Source organism: Apteryx rowi, unplaced genomic scaffold, assembly GCF_003343035.1.
Source record: "Apteryx rowi isolate R43461 unplaced genomic scaffold, aptRow1 scaffold_12, whole genome shotgun sequence".
NCBI lineage: Eukaryota > Metazoa > Chordata > Aves > Apterygiformes > Apterygidae > Apteryx > Apteryx rowi.
The window spans coordinates 4,291,709-4,312,371 of record NW_020447419.1 but is presented as its reverse complement, the minus strand read 5'-3'; the positions used below and the strand labels follow the sequence as shown (position 1 = coordinate 4,312,371).

Here is a 20,663-nt window from a genome sequence, read left to right as displayed (position 1 = left end):
CATCTTGGCCGCGGGCAGCGCCTCCCCGCAGGCGGCGCCGTTGCGGCCGTTAGCCCCGCCCGTTGCGGCCGTTGCGCCCGCGCCCCCAGCGGAGGCGCGGCCGGTTCGCGTCAGCCCCATGGCGGCCCTCTGCCTTTTCTTGGTGCCTGACCTCTCTTTGCAGAAACCCGAGACACTCGGAGTTGAGGCCGTAATTCCAACTTTTCCAGAACTAAAGGAGGCTCCCCCCCCCTCCAGTGAATTTACGTTGCACAAGAAGGCCTTTTACCCTTAAAAGGATCGACATGCCCAGTACTTCTGGGAGCCTGAACTGCATGAAAAGACACACTGTTTTACAAGTGATCAAGGCTGTCAAGCACATATATGTTTCACATTCCCAAAGAGGCCTCTCTGCATAGCCTGAGGCATGTATAAATATGTAAAATCCCCTAGCTCATCAACTGTGTTTGAAGTAGCCTGTGTTCTGGCATGCGGAGCTTGCGTAGGACTCAGCACACCTAAAATAAGATCTTTAAAAGAGAGATGTGAAAAGACTTTCCTCAACTTACTGGTGTGGCTCTTTTTTTAAGTATCTCTGCAGCACTCCAAACCTCCAGAGACAGGATACTCCAGCAAAATGCTTTTCTTGTGCTGGGTCTATAATACAGTCCTTTAAGCATCGCCTTGCAAAGGACTCCACTGGATGGCAAGGGGCCTGGTCTTCCCTCTGTATCTGCTGCTCCCTTGGAAAGTGGGGCTAGAAACTAATGCTGTTTCAGGCTTCAAAGCAGAGCGAGGGAGGGAGGGAGGCGTAAAGGAACGCCTTTTCCCCGTTTCCAGGGCGAGTCGTGGCCCTGCAGCCTGCGGCTACAGCTCTGCTCCTTCTGCCGCAGGCTCTTTTCCTCACCTGGGCAAGTCTCACACAAGCTTTGCTTGATGAAGCAGGACTTGTCATTAATTGCACAGCCAGTTCCTTTGCGGAGGATTTCCATACCACTGCAAAGGTTCGCGTGAGGTTTAGACATCCTCTGGCAAGGAACTGGCTGTGCAATGTCATTATATTGTCTGCAGAATAAAAAATTGCTAGGGATGGATATGTATAACCAAGATCCCAGAGACAGGTTGAGATTGGTCCCTGCAACATAGCTTTGAATTTTCTTCTTATCTTTAGAAGATGATTGAAGTTTCCCTGGAGAAATTTAAGGCCTGATCTGTGCTGAGTGCTGTATCATGTGAATCAGCAATGCAGGAGTGAAACAGGTATTTTCTACTGAAGTATCTAAACATAGTTCCTAGCATGGATGGAGAGACACTGACAGAAAGGAGTCTGTAAGATTATTTTTAGTTGCATGATACATGTGTTCTGGTACTTGCTACTAGCTACAGTACTCTCCCCCCTCGAGGCTGCTACATAATTTTTTCCATCAAGAAAAAGACAGAAGCGCAGAGTCCCATTGTGTCTCCACTCTGCCCAGACACCTCTCTGTTAACAGCCTCCAGGAATGGAGATCCTACATCCTCCTTAGAGAAGTTATCTCACTGCTTAAGATACTGCTAGGAGCTCTTTCCTAACATCTAGCCTACACCTCCTTTGGAACAAATTCAAACCATTACCATTTGTCCCTTCCACAGCAATATGGGAAAAGGAGGTTCCCTGCAGCACACTTTGTGATTTAAAAGTCGTTATCATATCTCCTTACAGCCTTCTCTAGATTAAGCAACTGTTTGTTTGTTTTTTAAGCTTTCCTTGTAACTTGCTCTCTTTGAAGAAGTCAGGCCCAAGCAATGCCATGTAGAAAACCCAATCTTTCTTTGGGATCCTGCTTTATTTCCTTGTGTCACTCGCTTTTGAAAATAACAGCATCTGCTCCCCTGTACAGGAGAAGTGCTACAGCAAGCTTTGATGGAATAAGAATCCCATGGGAGACTCCTCCCTTGTTAAATACTACCACCCAAGTAACTGGGATGCTCACAGAACATAAAGCAGTCATTTTCCACTCTGTTGGAGCTGTAGTGGTGTCCAGTAGCTTATTAGAGCTGGGCACTCACTAGTGCTCACACAGGCAGTTCTCATTTTATATAGGTGCTCTGAAGGGAAAGTAAGGTACTAGTGCTCAGCACTATGACAGTCTGCTCTGGTAGAGTATGGGGTGAGTAATTTCATAACCTGAGTTTACAGAGGATCCCCAGAGCCATGCACTTCACTGTGAAGTGGTGGTCTTGTGGATGGCTGCATTACTGGATGGGAGTCAAGTCCACTCTTTCCCTGTCAGGACCCTACAGCTGACAGGCACTCAGTGTTGAATAACTCTATAATGAGCTCTTTCTCACATGTGAATATGAGCACTAATGAGAGAGCTCAGTGCTCTGAAAGAGAGAGGCAGGCTACAGCTTCACACACACACACACCCCCGCCCAGGTCAAGTATAATTCTAGGTGACTTCAGTGTAGTTACCTCCACAAAGACCCAGCTAAGGACCTGAAAGTCAAAGAATGGAGAAAGATGTAAAAAGAAAAGCTCCTAGCTATCCAAGGGTGCTTTAAAATGTGAGTATGTATGGATTGGTCAAACTGTGAAAGCTAATTTTTAGAATTCTCGTCACCTGAATGTCTGTCTTCTCCATAATTATTTACTAATTGCTTCACAGACTTTAAATAGCCAGGTAGGCCATTCTCACTTGTGTATCTCTTAGTTGTCCTCTCTTGGTAAGTGCTTGTTCACACTAGTGGGTTTTTTCATGTGCCTTCTTTATCATACTTGTGGTTTTTATACTTTTTATTCCTTCAGTAACTGCATACTTGTACCTCAGTCATCTTTACAATGGGTTGAACTCATTAGTCAGCAGTAGAATGGATGGAGAGAAGGGTGTGGGTAGGGAGAGAGCAAGGATGTAAAGACTAGGGAAAAACTTAGCAATAGAAGGGGTTATACTTGATTGCAACTTTAAACCAGGAGATCTGAAGTGGCAGAAACCAAAAAAGAGTGCCCTTTTCATAGTAAACTCTTGTTAAGCTAAGCTTATTTCTTCTGTAGAAGCAGATGGAAAAGACAAAAACCTGTAACTGATTTTCAGATATTCTGAAACCTGTTGTTTAGATCTAGGGCTTCTGCTAAGATCATGCACTAGGCTAGTAAAACTTCCACTGAGACAGATTCATGACAAAGCTCTATCTGAGGTTTTGTTTAATGTCTTCAGGCTAAAACTTTTTTACTAGCAAAACACTAACAATGGAGATGTGAAATAGGCTTAGAAACAAACTTGTTTCTCAACTCTGCCATCTTCCTTTACCAGTAGACTGTTGCACAGAAGCAAGGAGTAATCTTTATATTGTAAGCAAGTGGCCTTCAAGGCAGCTGGGAGTAAAACTCCCACTATCAAAATTCCTTTTGCTGTATGTAAAGAGAAGACACCTTGTGGATGCTACTTCCTGGGTGTTCAGGCCCAGCTAACCTCAGGTTGTATTTGGTGTGGCTACTGGAAAGGAGCTGGCTGACCCTTGCAAGAAGCTAAGGCCTATGAGACAGTAGTTTTCTGAGGATGACACAGGATTGCCTTTCTCTGCCTGTGATTGCACAATAAAATGAGGGTGCAATTGTTATACTAGGTAAGCTAGCAGACTTAATTAGTATTTAATCTTTCTTCTGTCACCATGTTCACATTGTACCCCAGTAATTCAGAGTTTTAGACATCTACAAAATATAAAACTGGGAAGAAATTTGTCTGCCCTTTGATATATAAGCTGGTATCTAAGGATTTTAGTTGCTTTTTTTCCCGGTGTTGGAGACTGGCTGCAGCTAAAGCCAGGATGTGATGGTCCGGCTAATAGCATTAAGTCACTCTGGTACCTGGCTTCTGTTTTCATGTGCTCAGGGTTAAACCATTCACCAGACTTAGATTTGGGAAGGAATTTTCCCCAGAGTAGCCTGGGACCATGGTAAATGTTTCTGTCCTTATCTATATATTTGCCTTGTTTTCCCCAGGGGACTTCAATATAATGAATACCCTGTGTTAAAAGGCCCTGGCAATGACTTCATCTCTTCTGCTTCTTTTCTATTGCATAGGCTCCTTTACCAGAGGCCTTAAGTCTGCAGCTGTGCTGGGAATGTTCTTGTGTATGGGACCTCTTAAGGACACTTCTAGACTAATATATAGTACGTGATTATAGGGGCTATGCTTGATCTGCTTGGTTTCTTACAAATCCTAACAGCTGGTAAAGGTTCATGGATGGCTGTTCAGGCTGACAACTACCCCCTCTCCACTACTGTCATTCATGCTAGATGCTCTTGATCTAGCATATATAGATTCATGCTAAAGTTGTCATTATTTTGCAGATGTTCTGAGACAGCAGTAGCTATGGCACAAGACTGCATTGCAGAAGAGCTCTCCTTCCTCCATCAAAACTGACTTCTCACTCAAAACAAACCATCCCTTAGTGTCCACCATATTATTGCCAGTGATTAGTAAAGTTACCAGTAGCTGTATTTCAGTGTCGTACAAGGAACGGAAAGCTTTTCAAGCCTTGGTCCAGCTTGAAAAGAGGATGGTTTTGCCTGAAGCTCTTTATGTTGCACTTAACTGATGCTCCAAATCATTCTGCTTCGGTTATGAAATCATTCACTGAATGACTTCTTTATGCTGCAGAGCTCAGCAGATCTGGATCTGCAGCATGACTTCTGAAAGTATTCAGTGTGACAGGAAACAAACATGGCAGCAACCAGGATTGAAGGATGTCTAGGTATCATTACTCTTTGGGGATCTTTCTGAACTTAATTCCCTCTGAGCTGACAGGGTAGCATTGTCCAGAGAATTCCTGCTACAGTAGCTTTAAGGCTTTTGGGCTCTCTGACAGATTGACTCTTGTTGGATTGGGGAAGGACCCAAATGAAGGGAAGCACCTGAAGGGGAATGTGCTCAGGAGATCTCTGATTGCTGCTAAAAGTGGACTTCTTGCAAAATGTTAGTGCCAACCTGGGGCTGGCACTTGGCCAGGACCTCACAGAAGTGGGAATGTTAGCTGCAGCACATACAGTGCCTCCTGTCTCTGAGTGAGATATGAAACCAAGGCTCTGTCCTTCACAGTGACCTTGTGAATCCTCCAAGGACTCTGCTAGCCTAACTTCTGACACAGAAAGGGCATAGAGACCTGAATGATGGCCAGTGTTGTAAAACTTGAAAACATAGTTTTAAAAGATCCTGCAGTGTTAAGTAAACACAGTATGCTGTTGAAGTGTTTGAGAGATTTGTGGGGACCACTTCTACACTGAATGGACTGTAGAGTCCTTAACATAATGGGTCTCTCTTATGGCTTCTGACCCAAGACCCTAGGGAAAGTAGCTACTTCCCAGTGCTACTGAGGGTGAACATTAGTTCATGTCTACAAACAGTGTGAGGTCTTGGCTAAACAAAAGAGCATAGTGTAGGCCCTGATCTTGAAATTTGAGCTATATGGTCCTGTGCAAAACCCCTCTGACTTAAATACCAAATGGGAGCAGAGAACTATACAGCACTGGGGCAGTCTTTCACCATGGAGAAATGAATAAGCAGCAAAAAGGTTTATTTTGATATCAATAGCATTACAAGTGGTCATTGACAAAAATAATCAGTATTGATAAAGATGGAAAAATTGCTTTGCTCTGCCTTAAGTCATGTCCTGGTGTTACTGCTGCAGCTGTGAACTTTATGTGCAGCACCTCCATGACTAGAAACCATGGATGTAAACTTGCCAGTTTATTCACAGGGAGGACTATTTCTGAAAAGGACACTGATTTAACGGAGCTGCTCATGATGTAAGGTACATCCTATAGTGAATGTAAGCACAGAGTTGTTCCCCATGGCCTCAGTTACAAGTGAGATCTTCTGGATTTTCCTGATCATAAATTATGTATTTTTTTTCCTCTAACATCTGAAATAATGTTTTTCTTCAAAGACACTAAACTGATCTGAGACTGCAGATCAAAATTCATTTTGGCAATTCAGATGCAGGTTTCCTCTGAGCTTGTTTACCCATTAGCTGCTCATCTCCACTGATTTCAGGGGAATTATTCCTGCCAGTAAAGCAAGAACAGGTTCCAAAGCCCACTGCAGTCAACAGGTGGTTTCTGACTCTACTGGGCTTTAGACCATGGGCTAAAAGCATTGCAGGAAATGGGAGTCTAACCTACTTAGGCTCTGAAATTTCTTAGCTATAATAAAGTACTAATGGCACTACTCAGTGAAGAGAAGCGTAGCTCAGGGAAGTGGTGTTTAGGAAATATCCACTGTTGGTTGGAATGATCCAACTTTGGCAGTCGTGGCACCCCAATCAGTGAATTGCCTGTACTCGCCAGGCTTCAGGAGGTATTGCTGCCCATGGAAGTGTGGCTTTTCATAGAAAATCCAGCTTCCCTCAAGGACATGACATGACTGGATGTTGCTGTAGTGAAAATCTTCCTGGAGAGAAGGGCAGTCATCCATGAATTCCAACATCCTGCCTCCGAAGTCATTCTTGTCATAGATCTGTAGCTGACTGTGCTTCTGGGGCTGTGAAGGCAAATCCAAACATGGGTGCACAGGATGTCAGGTGTCTAGGTGACTACAGTTTGCTGAATGCCTTACTGATACTAGTAATACAGCAGTGAATAGACACTAATATTTGGAGAAAAGTCAGTTTAACAGGAGTGAAGCTGACTAGGCCCTAATGCAGTGCAACAGTAAGGTAAATCTTTTCTGCTCTGGTGAGAGCAGAACTCTAGTCACTTTGGAGAAGTTCCTGAAGGGCAGAAAGCAGAAGTGGTGACCAGCCAAGACCACCACACTTTGGCTATATCTATAGGTAGGAAATGAAAGCACAGTGTAGTATATGGACTGCTATAGCAGTCATGTACCCTCAATATTCCTAGACGTCGATGTAATAGTTGGATAAGGCTCTGGCTGGGGCAGAGGGGAGTTCTGTCTGACCTTATTTTTGTTGCACTGCTTGAAGTGGGCAATTTATTTTCTTCTGCTCTTCGTCTACCAAGATTATAAGCTGTGCTTCAGGACTACCTCTGACTCTGAAGTATCCAGCACAACAAAGATCTGGTATGGGAAAATACTGTCTGCTCTTGCCTCAGTGCTCAGTACAGTTCTTGTACTAGTCTCTGTCCAGCTGGTCAAGTGTATTATACAGATAGAGCACTGCAGTCTTGTCTTGTACAGGAACGATCTGTTGCCCTTAAGTAACTTCATGCCACTTCTACTACTTCCACATTAGGAGGTTTACTTAACCTCAGTGGTATAGATACAATGGTACAGCTGCTGTGCATAAACCAACACCTTACTCAAATAAATAAAACTTCAGTGTCTGTATCTGTGGAATCAGACCTTCTGAACCTGCAAAATTCTGGACACTCTTGTTCTGGTCCTGGAAAGGACATAGACATGAAATTTATTTTTAGAAACTTTCTACCCACTGTACTAATCCAGTCTACTTTCTCCTTCCTGGAGACTTCCCATCAGTCCTCTTGTCCAAGCTGATGTTCCCTGATCTGCAGCTTCTTTCTCTCTACGACTTGAAAGAGCATAAGATGCTCTGTGCTAGCTTTTAGCACTTGGACCCAGACCTGACTTGGCTGAGTGCAACCCAGAACTGCACGTCAGAGGGAAACAGCTGCAGTGTCCTGTGTAGATGGAATATATCTGGAATCTAGCTGTGATGAGGAGCTATGAAGCTCCTACCAGACAGAGCAAGTGCAGGCTGTACATCAAGCTTACAACATGGATGAATTTAGACAGGTTTTTCATGAACATAAGAAGGACACATTTCATCAATGCTGTTCCTGGGCCAAATTTCAAATCCTTTGCCTTGTATGTAAGAGTACTGAAACCTTTCAAATCTCTGCAACCTCTCCTCTCTTAGCAAAACTTTGCTGTTTGGGGGAATGAGTCTGGGGGGGCAGGGGGAGGGGGAAGGAAACATGACAGTTCTGTGCTGGGCTGAAATATTCAGAAAATCTCAACATGAGGCAGGTACCCCTTCCTTTGCAATGTTTCAGCTGAAACATGTGGCAGCGTCTCTGCAGTGGGATGCATCAGGTTGCCTCTGCAGTAGTGTAGTTACCAACTTTGCCTGCCTTGAGAAAAGAACGCCAGACTGAGATACAGGAAATGTGGTTTGGTTTCCAGCTCTGTACAAGACTTCCTTGTGTAGGTCATGTATAGTCAGAGTGGTTTCAGTAGGTTTGAAGTTAAGTGCTTATACATGTAAATAACTTTTCACACGTGTGGTTATTTTTGGTGTGCGTGTGGGGGGAGTTGCTTTTGGGAGAAGGGACAGGGGACCAATTGGCTTGCTTACCTCTCTGGGCATATAAACCCCCTTAGGCCATTAACTTCCTAATGTTCTGCATAGAGGTCCCTGTAGAAGGTGTTGTTTGTACCACAGCTGTCAAAATGGGATGCAATGTTCTATGGCTAATATGGGCAGTAACATCCATGGAGACAATATGGACAACTTACTGCTGTGATGATACAAGACCTGATGGAGTCGCTGGAGCCCATCCACTGCTGATAGTCAGGATATTCTCCCTTCTTCAGGAAGTACTGATGGCCTCCATAATTAGGATGTTCATAGCAGCCACTTTCCACCTTGACAGAGTTGCAGCAGTTGAGATGAGCACACAGGTCTGGCTGGTCTGTGGTGACTTCATAGGAGCGGCCCTCAAAGGTTTTGTCCTCAAAGAAAGTGATCTGCAATAAAATAAAACCAACCCCAGTCACATTAGAAAGGCTGTTGGAAAGCTGGCTTTGCTTTACCTGGTGTACGGAACAATCCAGAGACTGCTGGGACAATGGGGACAGCTCAGCTAGGCCTGTAGACTAGTCAAGCCCTGGTGTCCATCTTCCATAGGATGGGTAGACTGTCACTGGTATCTTTATTTCTCTACTATTACAAACAGCAGGAAGATGTCTCTTTGGGACTCTGGGAAGGGGGGCAACTTTCACCATGATTTCATACTGGAAATTCTCCAGATGCTCCCAGAAATACTTGATGTCCAGCAGCTGGTAGGTAAAGCGCAGCCTAAATTTCTCTCTGACCCAAAGCTGCATGGACAGCTGGCTTCTGCTGTGTAGCTGTTCAGCTCTGTGCCCTGGTTCCCTGCACCCAGTCCTGGACCTCTGCAAACTTTCCGCAATGTAGTATGCGGACAAGGGAAGGAGTTGTTCTCTTGCATCTGAACTCCGTGCTGAAGCTTTCAGCTCTTTTTAATGGTTAAAGGAACAAAACAGGACCATTGTGGCCAACCTGAGTTAATCATTTAGCACTCTGGGTCCTACTGGACAGTGTTATATAAACAGCAGTAAAATCAAGTAAAAATTGGTTACAGGTAGTTAAATTCAATGGCATTGTTTGATATCTACTACACTTGTTTGGAATAGAGAAAATACCTCAACCTGATTTTCCTGTACATCTTAGAAGTCTAAGAATATATTAACTCTGATCTCTTTCAACAGCAGACAAACTCAAGGGAAAACTAGCCAGACAGAAAAATAAAAACAAAAGTTTATTACATGTAAATGTTTTTACATTTGAAAGCTTCCATGTATACTAAAAACACTATTTAGAAAACAAAAACAAAGACCTAGATAACAAAACAACCACTTGGGGTTTCCTCTCTATTAATTTGTTGGTATACCAACAAACTGTGTTTGCAAACACACTTGCCTGCAAGGAACTATACTTGCTCTTGGCTGTTTCGGTGCTCCATTCGCTCAGCTGTTCTTACCTTTGCATTTTTGCCAAGTTTAGCTGTGAGACTTCAGTATGCAGAAGGAGTCAGCAGTCCTTTATATAGAATGTACAGTGCTGGATCCGCAGGAATAGGGCAAAAGAGAATTTTTTTGCTCAGTAAGGAGAATGAATATTTTTTCCTCCCTCTCCATTGTCATTCTTTAAACAAAAGACAATAACGATAGTTTGTGGGTACCAACTTTGTTACTGTTAATAAGCAGGGGATCAAAGTAAAGAGCACGTTGAGCAATATTTTCATTATTTTACTGATGGGAACACATGCAAGAGAAAGTGCTGGTACTGCTGCAGCAGAGTTGTTTCATGTCATTTTATTTTTAATCTCTTTCTGCTCCCTGATTATATGAGACAAAGGCTTTTTAATGCATATGGATTCCCAGTGATGATGCTCTAAAGCCGTTCTGGCAGTACGATAATAAAACCTGCCCTGGTTTTTAATGGCCTTCAGACCAGGCCTTGCTATCAATTTACTTTAACAGTAAGGATGTGTGTGAGAGGCAGAAAATGACATAATCAAAAATGTTGGGTAATGGATGTTAATATCCATCCAGATTTCACTGCTGAAATTCTGTACTAGAAGCGCTTCAGATTTCACAGATAAAAGACTGTAGAAGTTCAAAGAAGGATACCACTTGTTTAAGGCAGAGAAGAGCCTTTTTATTCTGCAAAGTAAAAGTTTCATTCAGGGGATGTATAGATTTTGGAGCTCAGGGATGAGTTGTTCAGGCAAAATGTAACGGCATACTGATTTCTTTACTTGAAACTTCAGTCGCAGTTGAACTTGCAACACTTTTTGTTAGGGGGAAAAATGTGATGATTTTCATAATCCTGTCTGATCAATGCCAAAGATGCTCAAGATTTTGTTCGCTCTGGGTCCTTATTTGGTGTGGTATGGTGTGATACGTAGTCAATCCATATGGTGTTGTAGTTTTTAGAAGTCTGGATGTGAGGCAGTCTCAGTCTAAGCTGTTCTGAGTTTATTGGAAGGGCAGGCTGAAGCTGATGTATTCTGGAGCCTTTTAGGTAGCTATTCTGCCTTGATCTTTATATTCCACTAGCAGGAACTTTTTTTCCAATTTACATCCCATTCAAATTAATGGGAGATAACCTGAGTAAAAGTTGTATGTTACAGGGTCATATCAGACCTTTTTGCCTTATTTTCAGTATTTTCCATTCAATCTAGTAGTTGCATGGCCTATGTACAAACCAATGTTAAAACAGTGGGGAAATGCTATCTGATGGGGGTGGGGTGGGGAACAGCTAAGACTTTTTCAAAGGGTAAAAAGAAATGGCACAAGTTTTGGACTGTAGTGGTAAATATTCCTGTAACGGAATTGTCCTCTCCCCCCCCCCCCCAAATGACCCTTCCTTTCTCTCCTGCTTGTTTCCTTTTTCCCTCCCTTTACACCCACCTTTGAATCACCCTTCACAAAATTATGTCACATGTGATGCTATATTTCCTGCTCATGCTGTGTGGAGCATTGGTGGATCTTTTTACTTGGCTGGTTTCTTGTTCAATCAAAATATGTGCATGTTTGTGCTTTCTTGCATGTCTTGCACTATGAGCCTTGTATAGCAATTCCATGAAGCTGCAAAACTGCAGGGGCAGATCTTTAGCTGGCCTGTTCTTATAGAGCTGCAGCTGTGCTTCTCAGGTGTGCTATAAATGGTATCATTCCTTCTGTCAGTGTCTGTTGTGGAGGTGCTTGCCCAGCCAGGAAATTGTGGCCTTAATGCTAGAAGAAAGCTGATTAAGGGAGGGGTGTGAATTTTCAAGTCTAGCAGTCAGTTCTGAATACCTCCATGCTTCGTCTGGGACAAAAATACCTTCTTCCTGATGGTTAATGCAAAACAAATTCAGTTTGCTTACAGGATCACTTCTATGTGCAGGCCTATGCCAGCATTTCTCAAAGACCTTTGACAGGCTCAGAAATGTTATACTATTTTTTTCTTCTTTCTGGGATCATGTTTGCTTTGTGAAGTCTTCTTGCCCTTTGGGTTCCTTTAAGATCCTTTATTATCTATACAGTAGGCACTGGACTTGGTATGGAAGTCAGGATGTACTTCTGGGGCTTGAGACCAGTGTGGGGACAGTGGTGTGTGAATTCTTTGTCGTACTTAGAAACGTAAGAGCAGCCGTCCTGGGTTAGACTGGTCCATATCGTCCATCTAGCCCAGTAACTTGTCAGCAACCTGGGTATCTTAAACTCGTCCAGTTTCCTCTTGAATGCTTGCAGGATCTCTTCACTCTTAGTGCTCTGTGCCATAGATCGGCTGCGTGCTGCATGAGGGACTGCGGGTTCTTCTTAAACTCTGGGTGTAGCCAAGATGTTTCTCCTTGGTTGAAAGGTATCCGTGGTCTAAGGAGTCTGGGTAGCCATGCCTCTCTCAACAGTGGCCCTCAACTGCCATGCTGTTATGACAGCTGCTCTTAATGTGGGGATTCAGAATATTTTCTCAGCTCCAAGAAAAACTCAAGCATGAGGATAATTGGCAAATAGAGGTAAGTGTTTATATACAGAAAATACAGACTACATGTTAGCCTCTGGGCCTGCTACCAACTGTAAAACAAGCTACATAGCGAGTCTCAGCTTTATCAAAAACCTGGATGTTCTCTGTGACTTCCTGGTGCTCCTTTTCCTCTGTCTAGTGCCCTTTTTGTTTACTTAATATCTACCCGAGAGTCTTTGAGTAGTTTGAGACAAAAATAAACAAAATATCTTAGCATGCTCTGAAAACCAGGCATCACCAATGTTCTTGCCTGCCAGGTGGAGAAATTTGGGACAGAGAGGTTCATTTACCCACCTCCAAACTCTAGGACACGGCAGAGTTGAGAATGCAGACTTCCTAACTATCTTTCTGATCACTGAATAATAAATCGCTGTTCATTCTTGCCTTTGCCCAAGGGAATGCCAGCATATAACCTACACAACACTGTAGCCATATTTCTCAATTGCAGTAATTGAACTAGATACTTTTGAGTATGTGGGCATATGTTAATTGCTATCTGGGGAGCTGGACTGTTTTTGTTTGTTTGCTTGTTTTCCCTTAGTTCTGCTGAAGGCAAATTAAATATTTGGCTTTTCGGTTCTAAGCAGGCAAGCAGATACTGTGCTTAACCTGCAATGTTATTTTGCAAACCTTGTTTGTATGCTAACCTAAGCATGCTGTTGTGCCTATTATTTACATTGTTCTTTCTATAAATGCACAATATTGGGCACTTGTAAACAAGAGAAAACATGATTTTCATACCTTTACCTTGAGAACTGAATGGTTCATACTCTTTCTCTCTGGCTGAAGCACGATGTTCTTCTACACATCAGGCATGGGACTGGGCTGGCAGTAGCTGAACAACCTGTTGTTCAGTGGCAGACTGTCCTCCTTTACTACAGAGGTAGTACTGTTCTTTGCACTTCTCTTCCTCTTCTGTATGTGAGACTATTTTCTTCCCCAGTGTTATCAGGAAAAAATCGGTGAGCGTCACCAACAGGCTGCTCATACACAAGTGCGAAACGACGGATAAACAAGGTTTCTGACAAAGCAAGTAAAGAGATGCAAGGTTTAAACAGCCTACCCCACTGCTGTAAAAGTTTCTTGGCTTTATTCAAGGGCTTTACCTGAATGTTTAACATGCAAAACAGATTAAAGGCTGCCATTTAAAGCCCAGATGAAATAGTTTAAAATTAAACAGGTAGCAGATAGGGTTGCAGACTGTCCTAGCAGTTCTGTGCACTCTGTACTGCCTTCCCATTCCAAAATTCTCCAGCATCTTGCTGAAAAGCAGAAGTGTAGTTGCCTAACCATACCTGGAAGCCCTTAGGGAGCAAAAAAGTTTAGACCCCACTGTATCCAAATGATAACTGATCTGCTGTGAAGATGTGAGATCCCTTTGGTGTTTATATTTTATTGTAGCTCTTGCACAAACAGCCAGCTGGCACGGGATTCAGTGACGACTAGTAGATATATACATAAATGATAATTAAAGCTGCAATAGACTTTTCCTAGCCCAACAGGATGTTGTCCTGCTCTTAATCCACCCAGGTATGCTTATTGAATTCCTTCTGTACACTGAATATAGTCTGGTGATTGAGAGAGTTGGCTGGATCTCCCGCTGGAACAGATCAGTGCAGCTCTGAAGTTGGAACCAAGATGACTGACACCAGCTAATATCTAGTTCATGAAGTACACCTTCATTAAAAGGTGCTGTACAAAAATGGTGTAATTCAAGGACCTGGAAAAATTCTTTCTGGAGAAATCTGAGAATAGGTGGGATCAGAGTGGTAAGAGCCACTGAAAGAGCATGTCAACAGCACAGAGAAGCTTGTTCAAACCTTGGGCATGAAGAATTTGATGCTAAATATACAGTGTTCACTGTGTTCTGTGTTCCTCTGCATCTGGCTGGTATTTTCCTCCTCTGTCAGCACTTCACTGGATGTAACTACTAATGTGAAGATCTGATTCTTTTCTCTAAGTTTTCCTCAGTTTTACAATTTCTGATCTAGGAAGAGATTCCAGCTCTGTACTTACCAGGGTTAGCAATATGTAGCTGGATCTATAACAGCTATTTAAATTGTAATGTACTGTGCAACAGCTGGATAATCATGAATACTTAAAAAAAAAATTCACTTTGGCTTCTAAACAAGCTGGAGGTTAATGTGGACTTAAGCTCTGCCTATTTTGTGCAGTCTGTATTTGAACCCTCTGCTTCCCCCACTCCTCCCCTCAAAATGTGAGAGAAATCAGATTTTACTCTGGACTGCACAGCTTCAATTCATTTTTAGTACTGAAGGAACATTAGATTGAAAAAGGATTTTGGAATGCATTCACTGTTTACTTAGCATGGGAACAATAATTCACTGCAAGTCAACCAGCCTCCTCAAATGCCAACTTTGGCATTTACTGCACCCCGGTCAAGGAATCTTCTGTATTGCCCAAGTTTCAGGAAATACTGTCATCCCCTGAAGTTGGGCATCTCATTCAAGATCCAGGAGCCATCTAAAATGTTGTGGAAGTGGATCTCAGAAAGATGGATGTAGTCTGGGACTGATGGACAATTGTCAGTGAGCTCCAACATTTGGCTTTGGAGCTCATCTCTTTTGCAGAGCTGAATCTTGTGGGAAGCAGAATTCTGCAGTGATAAACAGCAAAAATGTAGGAAAGACTGAAATTTAACTGATTCTGGCGTTATTGAACATGGCAGTTATCACAGCCATTACTGTGCATTTCTGAGAAACTGTTCTCTTACGGAGATAGGGAATTGCTAAAACACCCATTCTTTCAAAGTTAATAAAGAAGGTTTCATTTCTGCTCACCTGGACGAGTTCAAGAATGCCAGCAATTGCACATGTGCACATGTGTGGTAGGAAATAAACGGAGGAGGATACTTTATGATCTGATGCAATGGGATTTATTCTGTATTGTAGCAATAGGAGAAAATGTATTCATGTGACTTTGAGATGATCTGTGTTGTTTACTCATGACCTGGTAATGCAGTCCCTTCAGAACTGTGCTGCTAAAACACATTTACCATGTTGCTCCATGTTCTCCCATCATATACTGGTGCAGAGCTTCGAAGCACAGGCCCCTGGAGTGTTCCTGCTACTAGGGTTGTCACTCTATAGAATATCTTACTAACTAGAGAAGTACTTCAACAAGCCTTAACTCTTTGCCTGGTTTAAACCACATAGCTCTCTGCTTTAGGAAAGGCATAACTGTTGCAAATATGACGTAATGTATTCTTGTGACATCAAATCATGACCCACTACGGTCATGAGCAAGTTGCATATATCAGTCCGTAGCAGAGCTTTACACCAACTGGCCCCACTAGGCCTACTCTGAGTAATGTAAAAAGACTGCCTGCCTGGAAATAGTCACTCAGTTTTCCTTTAGCATCTCCAAGTTATGAGCAGGCTCTAGAAATGGCACTGATGTTCAACAGCTAACTTCCTTCATCTCTAGTGGAATTTTGCATTGCCTTCTTGAATTTTGCCTGTGCCTTCAGTGGCTACTCAAAGGGACTGTATAACTACGTCCGTAAAGGGCAAAACAAATCAAATTTCTCCAACGGTGATCCAGTGCCAGGCAGAAGAACTCACTTGCAGGATTACATGGCAAGACCTGACAAAGTTGCTGAGACCCAGCTACTTCTGGAGGTCAGGATAGTCTCCCCTTTTTTAAAAAAATACTGGTGTCCCAAGTAGTTGGGGTTCTCTTAAACAATCCAGCTGCCTTTTTCCACCGGATGGAATTGCACTGTTTCACGCAGGACTGCAGGTCGGGGTGGTCACTGCTGCATTAGTAACAGCGCCCCTGGAAGCTCTTGTCTTCATTTAAAAAAAAAAAAAAAAAAAACCCAAACAACGATGTGCAGTACAAACATTTGCAAAGACTCGTAGCCCATCCCAGTGTATGTGTCAGAGCTGGATACTGGCATACTGGGGCTTCCGCTTACCTTTCCCATTTTTGACAGTCTGTGAGCAAACACAGCAGTTGCTTTTATATACCATAGTCCTAACTCTACATCTGCGAAAAGTAACACAAAAGGGGCCTGTTCTGAGCTCTGGGGGGATTTCATGTTTTGTCTTTATTGTAATCTGTGGCATTTACTGTATTTACCATATGGAACTCTTTCTCTCTCCCCTCCTGCTCCCTTTTGGGCTGCTTTTGCTGATATTGAGTACAAAGAAATTGTATCATTATGGAGTGGGCTGTGCTTTCAGCTGGTGTGAACTGTTTTATGTGGCAAATCTGACCCAGATTCCAGTGGGGAATGTGTGTATAAGAGTTGTTGTTCTTTACAGTGTATCCTTTGCCTGGAAGCTATACAACTCAGTGGACCTAAGAAATTTTTGGTGTAGGTCTCTTGGATTTCTCCTTCCTCACTCTTCATGTGTTGCTTACCTCTTGCCTAAGTTTGTCCTGTGATGTTCAGCCACTCTTCTTCCTCTGGACAAAACAGGAGACAAACTGCTTCCTTTTCAGTACTTTGTCACCTGCTTTATCCTGGAAATGGGAAAATGTCTCCATCTCGTGTGATATTGTTGGCTTTTGCCTTCTAGTCCTTTTTCTTGTGCACATATTTTAACTCAGCAGTGTGTTAGGAGGAAATAGTGATCAAAGGGAAGGCTGCATGAACTGTGGTAGAGAATCAAACAGTTTTTATTAAATGTTTATCAGTGTCTCTGAATTTGTGGCTAATATTGAAAATCAGTTTGGGTCAGTCAGTGTGAATATTTTCCTTTGTAAGTCTGCTCTAAAATTCGAGAGGAGCAAACTGCATGCAACTTAATTTGCTCACTAGCTGGAGCCAGAAAGGATTGTTGTCTCCACACTAAAGCAGAACATAGCTAGTATGTTACGGAAAATCTTATTCCTTCTTTTTGGAGCTTCTCCTCTGGCACTTTTGTTTGCTGCAGGGCTGAATCAAACCTTGACTTGTTCTGTTCTGATTATCAGTTTCTTGAACCAAAATCTTAGGCTCCTAAAAACAGGTTACTTCATGGAATATGCAAAGCTGGTTATACAAACATGTTATATCACCACTAGGTGAGGCTTCACATCAAAAAAAACTACTGCACTCCAAAAGCATAAGATCATAAATTTGTTTCTGTTTGGGGAAACTCATTCAAGCATGTAAAGACCTTGTCGATATGATTCATCAGTTAACTTGGCATGCAGATGAACATCTTTGTAGATCTGACTTATTTAAGAGCTCTATTTGCAATTACACAGTCTCTGCCTCTGACAGAACAAATGTGCGTGTGGCTGTAGGGAGGCAGAGTGGGGGAAGGTTTGGGAGGCTCAGGCAGAGCACACCTTTGCTTACATGGTTTTAGACCAAAGGGAAGGTCTTTCAGTGCTGTGGCAAGAAAGGAAAGAGAAAGACATGGGTATTTTCTGAGAGGGGGAAATATTATCTTAGTGTAGTTTCATGCTCGAATTGGCTTCTCTCAGCTCTCATTAAGGATCTGCTTTTGAACCGTGGAACATGTGAGTTGGGACCTGGACTTGGACCTGAATCTCTGCTTTAGCATTCAGTATAAAACTACTAAAATAGGGTTCTTTCTAACCTGTTAATAAGCCTGGTCATCACTCTCTTGGCCTCCCTAACAGTCTGCCACATTATGCTCACCACCCCCTGCGAGGCTGGAAACACCGTCAGCTTTCTCCTGAGGAAGGAAAGATGGTGCAGCAGCTTAGACCCAGAAGGTCTAAGACCCAGAGATATTGCCACCTAAAAAACTGCACAGCCCAGAGCATCAAGGTGCTAGCACCAGGGTGGGATCAAGGCCCCTAATGTGGGCTGCTGCCTGATGAAGGGAGACACAAGGTCCCTCAGCTTGGCTTTCATAAAATCGAGCCCTGAGCAGGAAGTCACTTGAGCATGACAGTCACAAAACATGGCCCACCCCAGTGTTTGTCTGCTGTCTTTCATCACTACCAAGAGGCACTGTTTGCAGTTCTTAGCCTGGAGAAAAGGATCCATGCCCTTTCTGTGAATGAAAACTGAAGTGGGGTGTCCAACTCATCAAAGACAGAGTGCTTTCTGACCATAAAAATTTGCATGGTTGCTAGAGCGTATGCTTGGTGACACCCTCTCCTGCCTTTGTGCGACAAGATTTGAGCCCTTACCACCAGCCTTCTGGGGGGTAGTCTGAATGTGAATGTGTACATGCCTATAGGGCAGAGGAGAGGCAGGTGAGGGCAGATTTGGTTTCAAAGACTGAGAATCAAGTGCTGCTACTTTGCAGGAAAAATAACGTTTAGCTAGTAGGAGAAAGATGGCAAAAGATGCTTGTGTAGTCCAAAAACTAATAATGACGACCTTTGAGGGGACTGTCAAAGCAGTTTGCTTTTGTGTTCCTTGGCCTGTTTTCTAGGGGCAATGCTCAAGCTGAACAAGAAAAATCTGAGGCAGGTTTAGCTGTTAGCTTTTGTGGGAGGTAAGTTCATGGCGAGGTCTTGATCCTCCATTCCCTTCTTGCAGTGCTGCCACATAGCAGCCACAACTATCCCTGCTGTCCTTGCCACAAGTTGTGAGTCTGCAGCATCTGTCAAACTGAGTGAAACCTATTGCCCCCACCTTCTGTTACAAACAGTTTTGTTGCTGTCACTCTTAAATGATGGGGCTACAGTGTGCTTGCCACTTCCAAACAGGCAAACGGACCCTCCTGTCCCCTTTTGTATACCCAGCCCTATGCTTCTGAGCTCTCTGGGTCGCCTCAGAGCCTCTGCAGTGTATCCCTTGTGTACGGCAAATCGTTGTGGGTAGTCCTTAAAGATGATGAATGATGTAAGGGAACAGTCGTTGCTGCATGGATTGCACACGAGTTGTTTTTTGAACAGTGGATGTTAATGCCAGTCGCAGTGAAGGGCTGTGAAGCCTGGTTCCTAGCAGCCTCTGGTAACCATGGCACACGTCTGCTTTGCAGAAACTGAGCCTGTTTTTTGCACTGGCAGTGGGGACACTTGTGTGCAAGTACAAGGCAGGTCACTTCCATAACAGCACCAAACCTGGTGACAATGTACTCAGAGGTTGGTAGTCAGTCTCTTCTCTGCCCAGTTTGCTACCATAAGCTCCTCCTTGGAGCCAGGCTGGGCTAGTTCTAGTTCTGAGCATCCTTAATGCTCTTGGCTATGGAAAATGCGGCAAAGATGCTGAGTCTTCCCTCCTTAACTCCTGTCAGGGAGGCAGCATCCTTTACCACAACATTGTTTCAGAGAGTTTGGGTGAAACTGAATTTCTCATTGCTTTAGCTCTGGTATTTGCTCTTGCCACTGTGTGCCTCTTGAAGATGTATAGTCCTCAGTATATTAGGTTTCATCCTGATAGAATTGATGCTTTGCCGAAGAGATTAGTTATATTTTGTCTTACAGATATACTGGTCTCTTAGAATGGCAAAATATGCCTGCTTTGTGTAAGGCAGATGCCAAAAGTCTCCACCCTGTATTTTGATTGGGGGAAAAGTTCATTACCAAAATGAGCCAGAACTCTCTCTTGGGAAGAGCTGGAGAATCAGTAATGACATGTCTGAAGTTGGGATTACTGTGGTTTAAATGAGAGGGAAATCGGGGCTTGCTTGCATGGTACTACTGCAGTCTAAGGGCTCTGACTCACAAATTTGTATGGGGCAAATTAAGAGATTACAACCCTTAGCTATTGCTTGGCCCTGCAGTCCGTCTGCCTCAGCTGCTGGGTTCATGGCCATGGTATTAGCTGAGACCAGCACTGATTTCAGTGTCATGAACAAGATTGTGAACTGCAGCACTGTGTGTCCCTCACCTTTCCTAGAGTGGATGGTGTTGCAATGTGATGTTGGGCACCTCTGGACTATGTTCATTGCTTTTTGCGTAGCTGGGAAAAGCTTGACAGTTGCACCAGCTAACTAGTCAACAGAAACCTCACTTAGCAAAGCCTTTTTTGCTCAGGAAAGGAAGAAACTTCTGTCAAGGTGGCAGAAGGGGATTGCCCATCGAGCCGATTGCACACCTATCTGTAAGCATTTTCAGCTGCCTGGCTCTGGCTGTCTGAAAATGCCTTCCACAGTCCATGTGAATGGCAAATGTTGCTGAGAAACTGCCTGATCTGCTGGGCCCTGTGGTCTTTGTGCCCAGGTGGTTGGGCACTCGCCAGCCAACAGGGGAGTGAGTGGGGAAGGGGCAGGCATTTGCACTTCTGAAAACGAAATGCACCATGTGTTGTGCTTATCAGGATAGCAAGACTTCTGTTGGTTGCTTCTGTTAACTCCATCAGTGGCTGCATGGTCTTACTATAACAAGCACCAAGTGTTAGCCAATGAAAAGTGAAGACTATGGCCATACTCTGTTAATAAAAACAGTGCCGGAATGACAGAGCTATTCACCTATTTGTTAAAGTCTTACTGTTTGTTTTATTTCAGGTCAATGAACAGAGACCA

General features: G+C 43.4%; 1 protein-coding gene and 1 pseudogene across 1 annotated transcript; both read right to left on the bottom strand.

Moving 5' to 3' along the window:
• Positions 1-6,224: 6,224 nt before the first annotated feature.
• Positions 6,225-12,014, bottom strand: LOC112976621 (gamma-crystallin B-like). The gene is made up of 3 exons (XM_026088063.1): positions 11,775-12,014; positions 8,457-8,753; positions 6,225-6,500 (listed from the first exon to the last, which is right to left on the bottom strand). Exons 1-3 carry the CDS (start codon positions 12,012-12,014, stop codon positions 6,225-6,227), a joined length of 813 nt encoding a protein of 270 aa, XP_025943848.1.
• Positions 12,015-14,600: 2,586 nt separating this feature from the next.
• On the bottom strand, positions 14,601-16,253 carry LOC112976610 (annotated as a pseudogene).
• Positions 16,254-20,663: the final 4,410 nt, after the last annotated feature.

Excerpts from the sequence above, each read along its gene's own strand:
- LOC112976621 (XM_026088063.1), bottom strand. The coding sequence starts at position 12,014 with ATGGCACAGAGCACTAAGAGTGAAGAGATCCTGCAAGCATTCAAGAGG. Across the intron at positions 8,754-11,774 it reads TACCAAGTCCAGTGCCTACT|GTAAAGCAAAGCCAGCTTTC; the intron begins GTATAGATAATA and ends TCCGTACACCAG. Across the intron at positions 6,501-8,456 it reads GGTCTTGTATCATCACAGCA|CCCCAGAAGCACAGTCAGCT; the intron begins GTAAGTTGTCCA and ends TTGCCTTCACAG.